This window comes from Vollenhovia emeryi, unplaced genomic scaffold, assembly GCF_000949405.1.
Source record: "Vollenhovia emeryi isolate VEMERY1.0 unplaced genomic scaffold, V.emery_V1.0 DF939233.1, whole genome shotgun sequence".
NCBI classification, from domain to species: Eukaryota; Metazoa; Arthropoda; class Insecta; order Hymenoptera; family Formicidae; genus Vollenhovia; species Vollenhovia emeryi.
The window spans coordinates 18673-30656 of NW_011967133.1; the positions used below are offsets into that span (position 1 = coordinate 18673).

The window sequence follows — 11984 nt, forward strand, 5'->3', positions numbered from 1 at the left end:
GGATATCTCAAGATATCTCTGGGATATGGGATATTCTTAAAAAGATATCACACTGATATCACTGTGATGTCGCTGTGCTATGTGGGCTATTGTAGACTGGGACTTGAAGACTCGTAGGGGCGCAATAGCGGCGGTACAAATTGGTATTATGTATACCCGTATACACGACGACTAGACGTTCTCATAAAATTAACATTACTATATTAAACGTAACTAAAATTAATTTTATTATCCTTTGTACGCCGTGAAGGAAATATTTCTAGTTACTGGGCGCACTTTCTTCCTCGGCCTCGGGCGCCAAAGCGCCCAGTCCGGGCTCTGGGCGAAAGTACAACACGTGTCATATCCGTCTTATCTGCCGTCGCCGAAAAATCCGAGCATCGTCGCCGCGCCAGTATTTATATACGCGCGCGGCTCCTTTTTCCTCACGGCCTTTCGTCGCGCGCCGCCAATTTTCCGCGGCGTGTTGCCAGCTGTTGCCAGTGTGACGCGCATGCGTACACGCGGCGCCCGGGCTATCACGCGACGCCGAGACATGTGACCCGTTTAAAGTTTCACCGTGCGCGCAATTACCGTGCGAGCGGAGCGGGGCCGCCGCCGTTTTCTACGCGCAGTCGGTTCTCCGCGGGCCTCCTACCACCTGCCGTGACCGCCAGGCGGATCCTAGGTTATGTCGCCGTGTTTATCATACGCGCCGTGATCCCGCGACATCGGACTGCATCGGACTCCGGTAGCCCCGCGCGGAGCGTGCGCGTACGCACACAGCCGTCGTCGTCGTCGTCGCGGCGGGCCTCGTGGGGGATCGCCTGGGCGAAATATGAGAAGGACGCGCGCCGGGACGTCGACTGGGACATCGGCCGGGGAATCGGCAGCCGTGCTACTGCGTCGCGCCCGCGAGTCAATTCGATAACGGGGCCCAACCAAGGTTCGCATCCCGCGTCCTCGCCCGCGATCGCTCTTCCTCTCCATTTCTCGCTCTTCCCCGTTTCTCTTTCTTCCCCTCTCCCCCTCCCCCTCTCGTTTCGGACATCCCGTATCGGGACGACACGAGACGCCCACGCGAATATTTTTGCGCGCAGACGACGATCGCACGAGAGCGAGAGTCGCATTTCTCATCCTCGGGGGGGAAGGTGTGTGCCCTCGTGTGCGTCGCGATCGATTTCGCGCGTCGCGTTTTTTTTTTCTTTCCGCTTTTTCTCCTCCGCCGAACGTGGTGGCCGCTGCGAAACCTTGTCCTATTTCTGTAGGCCGCCCATATACGTATGTATACATGAATATGTATATATATACATATGTGCGTACATAGCGGCGCGCGCGTGCGGTCGCTCGGCTGACATTCGCGCGTAATCGCGGCCGGTTATGAATCCTGTGGTTGTGACCTTGTGCGTTTTGTCGCCGCATCGCCGCACCGTTTGTTTACGGGCTTAGAATAGCCACGTCGAAGACCGACGCTCTCTCTCTCTCTCTCTCTCACCGGTCCGAGAAGTAGACGCTGCGACGCGATTCGATCGATCCCCATAAAGATTTAATCAGATCGCCGGGGCGATGCGATTGGCAAAATTTAATATCGTTATACATTGCTGCGGTTGACCATCTTATTTGCGCGTCTCGTTTATTCAGGGAAAACTTGCGATCGAGGGGAGAGCGCGCATGATCGGACGCGCTTCGGATAAAATTTTCGGAGCCGGAAATTGCACGGGTTACACGATCGTCTAATTACATTCAATTAGCCTGATAATGTGCGAACATTACGTTGCGATCTATTTGTAGTAGCGTCGGCACTTGAAACAGCTATCTAGTTATCTGCGCGATAAGTGGAGCATTAAACGTGACATGTTATGAGTAATGACTGATGACGCATGACTCATTCCGAATGTAGATTATTTTCGTTGCTCATTGACAGGTCACAGCTGTGTTATGAGTGTTGGCTTATCCATGTACGATGGCTTGGAGAGCGAGGGCACCCCCGCCAATGGGCTGGAGAGCGCCGCGGGTGGTGCGAAGAAACTGGCCAGGGGTATTTCCCGCGCAACGGAAAATGCGGCGATTGTCTCCTACGCCCGCTCGCAATTGGCAGCCTTAGGGACTCTCGAGACACCAGAATTCACGTTTTCATTGCCGGACCTGTCTGTGTACCCAGGTGCCTCTCCTCGCGCGAGTGCCATATGTATTCCAGCCCCGAGTGTTTCCGCCGACGTTTGACCGACGTTTTTCTTTTCTTACGCCTAGATTCGTTCCGTAAATTCTTGGAGAAGGACCTCATAGAGAACGGATGCTTGAGCTCGTTGGAGGCCGCGGGTCGTCTAAATTGGTGGTACAAAAGTGGCAGCACCAGAGTCCTCTGGCCACTCGCAACATCTGGAGACGGCAATTGCCTGCTTCACGCTGCCTCGTTGGGGATGTGGGGCTTTCATGACAGGCTGCTTACCCTGAGAGAGGCATTGCACAATACCTTGACCAAAGGGGAGTACAGACATGCGTTTTTCAGGTATAAAATAAGACAAGCTTTGTCTCAAGGAGAGTGAATAATTTAAAGATACGAGTTGTATTGACCTGTCATAACTTTCAGACGGTGGAAGTGGAGACAGACGGGTTTAAATGCAGTAGCTGGACTGTCGTACACGGAAGCGGAATGGCTATCGGAATGGCAAAGTATAGTGGACATGGCCTCTCCTACCATCAGAAATCAGACCGCTACCTCTTATCAGAGCCTTGAGGAGGTACCGCGACTTCTGTTTCCTCCCCGACCAGCAATGTTGATTTCGGAGCCTGCTACAGAGTCCGCTTTCATTTCAGATACACGTTTTAGCCTTGGCCCATGTCTTGAGAAGGCCTATAATAATTATAGCGGAAACTATGCTGAAGGATGCGGACGGAGTAGCTTTAGCGCCGATCCCATTCGGTGGAGTGTATTTACCCTTGGAAGTATCGCCCTCGCATTGTCACAGAACACCTTTATTCTTGGCGTATCATTCTGCTCACTTCTCCCCGCTTGTAACTGTAGACGGATGCAATGATTACGGCAGCGCTTGCGGCGAAGGAGTTAGCATACCATTAGTGGATCCGGACACAGGCAAATTGTTGTCAGTCTTGTTTGCCGTGGATCCTGGTCCTGATTGGGATTGGGTTGACGGTTCGCGGGAGTTGTTAACTTGTACGCAGGATACCGTAAGTAAATCCTGTTTTTGTAGCACGATAAGTATTAAATTATTGATAAGATAAGATAAAGATGTTTTTATCGCTTGTTGCAGATGGAGATTTTATTGCGGCAGTATTTAGACTGCGAGTATCAAAGTTTCACATCCGAAGATATTGACAGACTTTCCGATACGGACGGTCCTTTGTCAAAGACCGCGAAGCAATTGTTAGAGGTCGCGAAACAATTCGGTTCTATCGGTAAATCTGTCAGTAAAAAATTATTGTCGATGACGAATAAACGGCCAAAGAGTCCGCCTTCCACGAGCGGTGGTATTTCCACAGAAGGCTTGTTGTGTGTGAGGATAAAGAGTAGACGTCACGAGTATGTGGATCAAATGCTTCAAAATTACCTTCAATGTGCCCACGCGAGGTATTCGGACTTGGGTTATTATTCGGTTATTCGATCGATCTAAGGATAGTTGTATAGATTTTGCCGCGTGTTACAGATATCTGCAAGATCATCAGGTAGACGATACGGGCAGTGAACTGAATTACGGTGCCGGAAGATCCAAATTTTACGCTGCCAGTGATCGTGGTAGTCACGCGAGCGTCAGCAAACTAGTACCCACTAACCCAAACAAAGATAATACGCTTTATCTTTCGAGGTATAATTGCAAATCGTAAATTCCCTTCGTCGATCGTGAACAGTAAATTAATATTATTTTCGCAGATCTACATTTTATAATGATCAAATTCCACCGAGTAATATGGAGCTAGACATTTGGAACAATAGTGACGGTTTAAAGGTATGTCAAATCACTTACGAAAGGAATAAACTCTGTTAATTAAAATTTCCATTTACGCAGGATACCGTGAAGGAGTGTCGCAGCGAACACTGCCAATTCTTTGGATCGCCAGAAAACCAATATTATTGCTCGCAGTGCTGGGCTAATCGATTAACAAATTTAACAAATTAAATCGTTAAACAGCCGTCCATATCACACATGACAATAATCTCTATTTAATATCGAAATAAGCTATGAAATAATTTTTAGACGTAACGTTAGCCGTAAGATAAAGCTTATAAATGTCCCACCAACATATCGTTGATAATATTAAAATACTGTTTTCAGTTTTCTTTTTGTTTCACGTTTTCTTGTATTTATTAACATTTTCTGTTCTAAAACTGCATATCAGGTGCACAGGATTAAACTAACCGACATACGCGTTTATTATAAGCCGCGTTTATGGCGCACATTTCATCGTTCCAAAATGATACATTTTTTTTACAATTTTAATGTGCCTTCTGTCCTGCGAAAAAACGATGATCCAGTATCATAATAGAAACATTTATTTTACAATTATCTCTACGATTTTCAGTTGCAATGGTTGGTTAAAATATTACTCGATAATTTTTAAAAGGATGCAGAAATATTACGTTCATAATTACATCCTGTGCAATCACTGTTCATGTAAAATTGTGTGAAGAATAAACATATTTTTATATATATATATATCGCGTTATCTGTCGTACGGTATATACAGTAGTTAAGAAGATACACAAAAGACCCAGTATTTTGCCATAATAAAATGTATTTACACATATTTCCTCACATTAGCCTATCATCATGTGAAAAAGGTAATTAATAGTAAAATGATTAATATTACCTGACATATTACCCATATTCACTAAAATATTGACAAAGCATATGTGTGTAGTAGTATTACGCTAATTTTATTAATAACTGTACGAAGAAAACATTTTTTATTGGTATGTACAAAAAGAGGAAAGAATTATGTAATATATAAATTATTGTTTTTTTTCAGTACTTTGTATGTTTTCTATTATTAAATAGCTATATAAGAAAAACGTGAAATGAGAAGAGATTTTACAATACGTCGAAGGAACTAGGGAATATTCACTTGAGCTACGATACTACTACAAGCGCAGAGTATATGCTTAGCTATTGGGATTTAAAAATGTCCTCTTGCTTTTACTTTATCATTTAAACACTTTCAACATCCGATATTGGTCTTTCAATGAAGTGGCTAATAAAGAAATAAGTAAAAGATTACCACCTATATATTTCGTGTCTTTAAAATTGAGTTTCACGTACTATTTACAATTTCAGTCATACGAGCACAGATACACTACCAGAGTCGATTAGTTTTGTATCCGATATACCTTTCACTTAAGTAGTAAGCTTACATTTAACCAATTTCATTTCTGGAAAGCTTTATTTCCTCTTGTGAAAGATGATAGCGAAGAGAGATCTTTAAGAAAATTATGAGCTAAAGTAACTTTTTATGGCTGTAGCATCATGCGAATAAGTTTCATCGTGAGTTGTTCTTCTCGAGACATTTCATATCGTTTATAATTAAAATTAAGATGTGGTAAAAGTTATTTGTTTCTAAAAGCCATGATTGAGTCTGTCGGTTCAGACTCGCGAAGAAATAAAAACATGACATTGCTGTTAATTTCATTTTGTAATTCAGTAAAATAATACGGCGAAAATATTGGTATGATTACATCGATATATGGATGCACATACATATATAAATATAATTAATGATATCAATATGTAACATGGATCCTAGTGTGTGAGAGAGATGCGAAATTTATTATTGATAATTTTTAACAGGTCTTCTTCGGCAGCTTATTTTCTCTTACACTAGATTGAATTCTTCCCCTGACGGTTTTTTCCTTTTGTGTTATTAACATAAATAATTGTCCAAAACAACGTAAATTTTATATGTAGATATTATACTTGGGATCAATTGATGTACCCGTTTACAGTTTTGAACAAGGCGCGAAACTAGATGCCCGATATAAAAAAAATCGATCGTGTGTACTTACAGTACTTACATATGATCACTTTTATCGAACGTTTGTCATCGCAAGGTAAATCAATTGGTCCATTCCTATTTAAAAGATCAAAGTGCCAGCCACAAAACAACAAGCAAAGTGCTCCTATCCATAGTACTTATATCCATATTGCGCGTTCGCGCGCCGTAGCATATTGCTTAAGTTAAAGAGCTTGTAAACACGGGATTCTCCATAATGTCATACAATTATTAACATTGCCATCTGTCCATTAACTGTCGCTCAGCCAAAATTGGATCACCTTCATTCATTAGTAGCTTGTATTAATTTTGTACGTAATATTTATAGGATGACTTTTTGAATAGACTATTGTGTATTACATACTTTTATAATACATATATCGTATATTTGTAAAATACATATAACATACACAGGTTAGTACACGTATGTTTAATACATTACATAGACATATAATGTACTAAACATTCATCATGTTTAATACATTATGTTAGGCACATAATGTATTAAAGTGAATAGACTTTTTAAACGTGCGTCATAATAAGTAAAAATTATTCAGGAAATAATCCAATTTTTGCTGTTTAACAAATATTTCAGTAAGTGCGAGAGTTAAAGAATATTATGTTTCATAAACCATCGTTAAGCAAAAAAAGACCAATTACCCACGATTTCGGATCCCTCTGGATTTTATTGTAAATTATCAGAAACAACCTCTTTTTAATACACAAAACACTAAATTAAGCTGCTTTCAGCTTAAAGGGATATGTTCAACAGGGTCGTTATCTTGTTTAAACGTAGAAATTTGTATTTGTGGGTTATTTTGTGCAGTACTTGCCTGGAAATCGTGGATATTGATGTTGGAAAATCATGAACATCATAATATAAAATTATTTTTGTACGTAAAATAGATGCTGACAGTGAAATGGGTCAGATAGCACACACATACCTGGCTGCAAAACCGTGAAAAATAAACTCGCCTTTCATCGTAATGAATCTATGAGTGGGAAAAAAAAGTGACTTTGTCACCCTAGAAGATTATGTAGTATAGTTATGTATTCCATATTGGATCGAGCACCCCGTACGTTTCACTGTCAACATCAATTCTACGTACAAAAATAATTTCATATTATAATGTTCATAATTTTCCAATACAATATCCACAATATTCATGCGAGTTGTATAGTACTGCACAAAATACCCACAAATACGAATTTCTATGTTTAAACAAGATAACGACCACGTGGAATATGTTCGTTTAGACTGGAAACAGCTTAATTTGGTGTTTTATGTATTAAGTAATTGTTTCTGATAATTTACAATAAAATCCAGAGGGGGCCCGAAATCGTGGCTCCTTTAGTATTTCAAAAGAGGCCTGGAAATCATGAAAATAATTGTTCTTTTGAGAAACAGGATATTATAACAGGCTATAAATGTAGATGTAGATTCAAAAAACGTAAATGACAATGACGATGGCTTAAGAGACACATACGGAACATAAAATTATTCTTGGAGTTTTCGATTCTTTTTTTGACAAAAAAGTTATTGGAATTTTGATAATGCAGAGAACAATAGAGAAATCGTCCGGTTTAAAAGCTCGTTAATTTATTAATCTATACAGAACTGATATATAATAATTAGCGGGCTTTTGTTATTATCGTTTAAGAAATGGATCACGATTCCCCATTGCCACTATCGTCGCCGTCTTCGTAATCGGTCGCGCTCAACTGCTCATCCTCGTCGTCATCCAGCTCGTACTCATCATCGTAGAAGTCCGTCATATCTAGTTGCTGTTCGGCCGGCCTCGCTCGAGTCTTTATGCAATAATCCTCCAGAGTTACAGGCACGACGATACCTTCCTTCTCGGCTTCCATCTTGGCAGCTTGAGCTTGTTTCCTAGACAGAAAACATGTACGAAATATCTATTGATAAAATACCTACCTCGCTAGTTGCAGCCAGTGTTCTGTTTATCAAACGAAGGAAGATTAAAGTTACTTTTTAAATTATCCGCTTAAATCTTCTTGAGAATGTTCTGGTTTTCTAAACACTTTTTTTTATCGCCGATAAAATAATTTTATTAACTACTTCATTCGTGGACAAATTCTAGGAAACGACTACTCGATTTTAGCACGAGATCCAATCGATTATCGTTTACAACGCAAATCGTTATCTCTAAATAATATGCTTTTAATAACAGATAATTTAGTACAACTGTTTTAACAAATGTTTCCTCCTTTTTCATTATAATTAGGACAAACGGTGGTTTCCGTAATAGGTTTACGTGGCTGCTCTAGCATTAAAATATACATATATATTTACGTTATCGACATTTTCGCTTCCGCAGTTGTCTGTTTTAAACAGTCGTTATAGTTTTTAGCACGCTATGGACGACAGCAATGCAATTCCAACGAAAACGCGCCAAGTTCTCTGCAGCCGCGTGATGTCACGCAACGGCATTACCGACGATGTCTTACCTTATGATATTTTCATATTCTTTGTCTCTTCCTTTGGAATCGCGCCAGCGTCTATACATCACGGATGCGTCAACGTTGGCTGGACTGTACGTGTTGGGCTCATTCAGCAGCGAGATCACCGATAGCAGGATAGTCCTGAGACGCGAGAAACGCAATCGATTACTAATCAATTCTAAATTTCAATCCACGCTATCCGCAAACTCCAACATAGACTCGACTGTAATTTTGTCGCAAAGTCTGAAAATCAATTCAGTCTTCGGTTTCACTCTCGAAAGGCATCTGAAGAGCGACCGTTTTCTCACGTTGAAATTTTGCGAATTATCTATTGCTTGCGGAGACAATCACTTTTCATTTCTTTTTCCCCCGCTTTCGTTCGTTTGGCGACACTGCACCCACCTGACATTTTGCGTCGGATTCCACCTCTCACAGGGCAACTCGCCGCTCTGTGGATCGTCTACAGGTGGATGTAGGATTGATATGCAGAGATCGCCGTTCTATAGAGAGAAAGAAGTGAGCTTTTAGACCACGCCAATTCTCATTATGCCAACACCCGCGTCCTCCTGTTCGGTCAACGTGGCTCGCTTTGTCTCAGGCGACACGTTGAACTGGACGTATCTTATTTTCAAAAGTTTGCCCGACCAACCGTGTCTTTGTATTTTCTCGCATATGCGTGCCGATGAATTTACTGTTGACTAAAATAAGCACAAAGATGCTCGCTTAAAGATATATATATATCTAAATGTATTTACTGTTATTTGAGGAAAGAGAAAGAGCCGTAAGTTTGTGCGCGCGCGACGTTCACGATTCTATTTTCCTTTCGCCGACGTGCGGCGACCTCGGGGCGCTTCTGGTTCCGCGTTTGCTGTCCCTGAGAGAAGACGCGCCGTCGCTCGAAGGACGAGACCTCCTCGCGTACCTTTACAGTACGCGAGGAGAGAAGTCGTCGAGGACACCGCGATTCTACGCCATATTCGGAGGCGAGAGATGACTTTTCTCAGACGAAGAATTACACGTTATTATCGATGCCGCGCGCAAAAGCATCGGTATCTACGAGGCGCCAAGGCTGGCGTAAATAAATAAATAAATAAATAAAAAAAAGAGAGACGTAGATCTTGGGCGGTTCTGTAATCGCGTGTCATGAGAACGACGACTGCTGCGCACGTCTCCTCGCGAGAACCGCTTCTATCTCTCGTCTCTCCCGAGCGAAGACGTTCGGCAAGTAGGACAAGGCGCATCGTGGTTTCACCGTGGCTTGGCTCCGAACACCTCGTAATAAGCCACGAAGGCGGAGGCGAGCTCCTCGAGTAAACGCCCGGCACTTGACACGACCGCTCCGACGGCGATAGCATCGCGCTGCGTTCGTGCATGCATTTGTATACGAGCGGCCGACGCGTAGATACGCGCCAAGTGCGACCTGGCAGAGAGGTGACTCGAGAGATCCGTACACCGAGAAAATGTGCGAAGAGGCGTGAAAAAAAAGGAAATTGCATCGGCTCGAGAGACTCTTGCCGGCTCGATATGAAAATCGCTCTCCCGCGTACACGTTTCTGCGGGGCCAAATTGAACAATGTCGCTGCCGCTTTATTCCTCGCCGCGCATGTGAAACGGCAGTCTGTACGCCGTATCCGCTACGTCGTATGATTTACACGCCGGCGAGGAAGATTCGCGTAATGCGCGCAAGGTACACAGGCGTGCAAATAATATGAATTTCACGACGGGGAAAGTTGGCCTGCGAGAGGAGCGAAGCGCGCGCGTGTCGGGCCCGCGCGGTGTATATCGAGTATAAAACCGTCTCTACGACCCGGTCCGCTTCGATTGCGAAAGGCCTCTGCGTATCGGAGTAGGTGCCGTTTCCTCGCGCAAATTTGCGCAACGCGCGCGAGATTATCATCGAAATAAAATTTCACGCGGCGAGGAAAGAGAAGTCGGCTTGTCCGCGTATGATTAATCTCCCCGATCAACATCCGAGAGTTACTCGCTTTACGGTCCGCCTCGTTGGACGTAGAGATCGCCGTTTTCACTTTGCAATTAGCGGAAAGAATGGACGCGTGTACAATGCAAAAGGATCTCGCCGTTTTCAACGCGAGCGAAATGCAAACCGGGCGTCCAGCGTGCCTGTGTGCGTTTGTCAAAATAATTGCGGTTACATAAGGATAAGCCGTTCGGCTTATCAATCGACTGGCAAACAAGCCGACCGTTTTGGACACCCGAGCCGAGATAGGAAGTCAACGGCGGCTAAGAATACTCCATTTTAAACGTTTCGTCCCCACGCGACCACGTTACTTCGCTATTAATTCTGCATCGCGCCACACAGACAGGCATGCGCCGTTCGCGATCTAGCGATCCGCGAGAATCACCATCCCACGGTCCACAATTCACAAACTTTAATATCCTCTCTTCGACAGCGCAGACCTCGGGGGGAAAAGAGAGAAAAAAAGAAAAGGTACTCGCGTTTGCCTCGTTACTCATAACACGTTCCCGTCTCGTTACCATCCCTATCGACGACGGGCGAGTGGACGCGGATGTCCACACGGGCTTTCGACGGTCATTGACTTGGCCTCGCTAGCCGCCGAAGGGTCATATACGACGAGCAGCGAGCGAGAGATGCGGCGGCCGAGGTCGATAAGCGTGTGGGAATGCGATACTTTTGTGCAAACGCAAATGGTATTACCGCGGCGATAACGTAAGAGGAACGCGGAAACGCATTCCCGATCCCGACGCAAAATATTTTGCTAATCTTGATACTTTCCGCTCTGCGCCCGTCGGCCACGTGGGCCGAGCCGCGCGACAGCGCGGGGAGGAAGCCCCCGAGAAGATACCTTAAACGTATCTTATTCCAATGAGACGGGCTTGAATGTAGCACTCGGGGAGAGCGCGGCGGGCAGGAAACGGTCGTCGTGCTTTCGACCTTTTAAAGTGGCGGACAACGCGACGATCAGTCCCTCGTGTTAAAAAGCGTCGCGGATTATCAGCGCGGCGCGCGGAGTCGCCGTCCGCGCGAGTTCGCACGCCGAAACGGATGTGGCGAAAGAACGGTGCGTCGCGGCGGCGGTTTTTACGAACGTCGAACGTGACGACGCCGTGCCCGCGATAAATATAGTACGGCCGGACGTTCCAAGAGCGTGGCGGCGGTGATACGTCAATATGAATGCAACCTCGGGCGAGAACTACTACGCAACGTGCAATTTTTCGAGTCGGTCTTTTTTTTTCAACTTTCTTTTTCCGCCCCTTCCCCGCCCCGCCCGGCCCCGTTGCGTCTCGATGGAAACGACCGGCCCGGGGTTTCGACGGCCCGGGTGGTTTCACAAGCGCTGAAAGTGACGATGTAAAAGCTGATGGTTGTAAAAGCCATGGCGGCGGAGGGTGGAAGATAAAGAGAGGCGGACGGACGAGCGGACAGAGCGGGACGGTCGTTACACAGCGAGGGGCGGCGAGAGCGGGACGGATGAACAGAAAAGGGACGCAAGGGAGACGGGGAGGACACGCACGTACACACGTACGAGAGGAAAGGGTCGAAACGGGGGGGGGGGGGG

The 11984-nt window shown here is 44.6% G+C and overlaps 2 protein-coding genes across 2 annotated transcripts in view; one reads left to right on the forward strand and one right to left on the reverse strand.

Moving 5' to 3' along the window:
* Positions 1-585: 585 nt before the first annotated feature.
* LOC105560306 (OTU domain-containing protein 7B-like) lies at positions 586-5777 on the forward strand. Its single transcript, XM_012009309.1, has 9 exons — positions 586-925; positions 1904-2140; positions 2230-2488; positions 2570-2720; positions 2797-3168; positions 3252-3568; positions 3645-3803; positions 3869-3944; positions 4005-5777. The coding sequence occupies exons 2-9, from the start codon at positions 1918-1920 to the stop codon at positions 4113-4115; spliced, it is 1668 nt and encodes a 555-aa protein (XP_011864699.1). The 5' UTR covers positions 586-925; positions 1904-1917; the 3' UTR covers positions 4116-5777.
* Positions 5778-7560: 1783 nt separating this feature from the next.
* LOC105560307 (ubiquitin-conjugating enzyme E2 R2) overlaps positions 7561-11984 on the reverse strand; it is a 13215-nt gene continuing 8791 nt past the window's right edge. The window contains exons 3-5 of the mRNA XM_012009310.1: positions 8848-8945; positions 8452-8586; positions 7561-7873 (exon numbers count right to left, since the gene is read on the reverse strand). Of these exons, the coding sequence (XP_011864700.1) occupies positions 7651-7873; positions 8452-8586; positions 8848-8945 (456 nt within the window). The 3' untranslated portion in view covers positions 7561-7650. The remainder of the gene's footprint in view (positions 7874-8451; positions 8587-8847; positions 8946-11984) is intronic.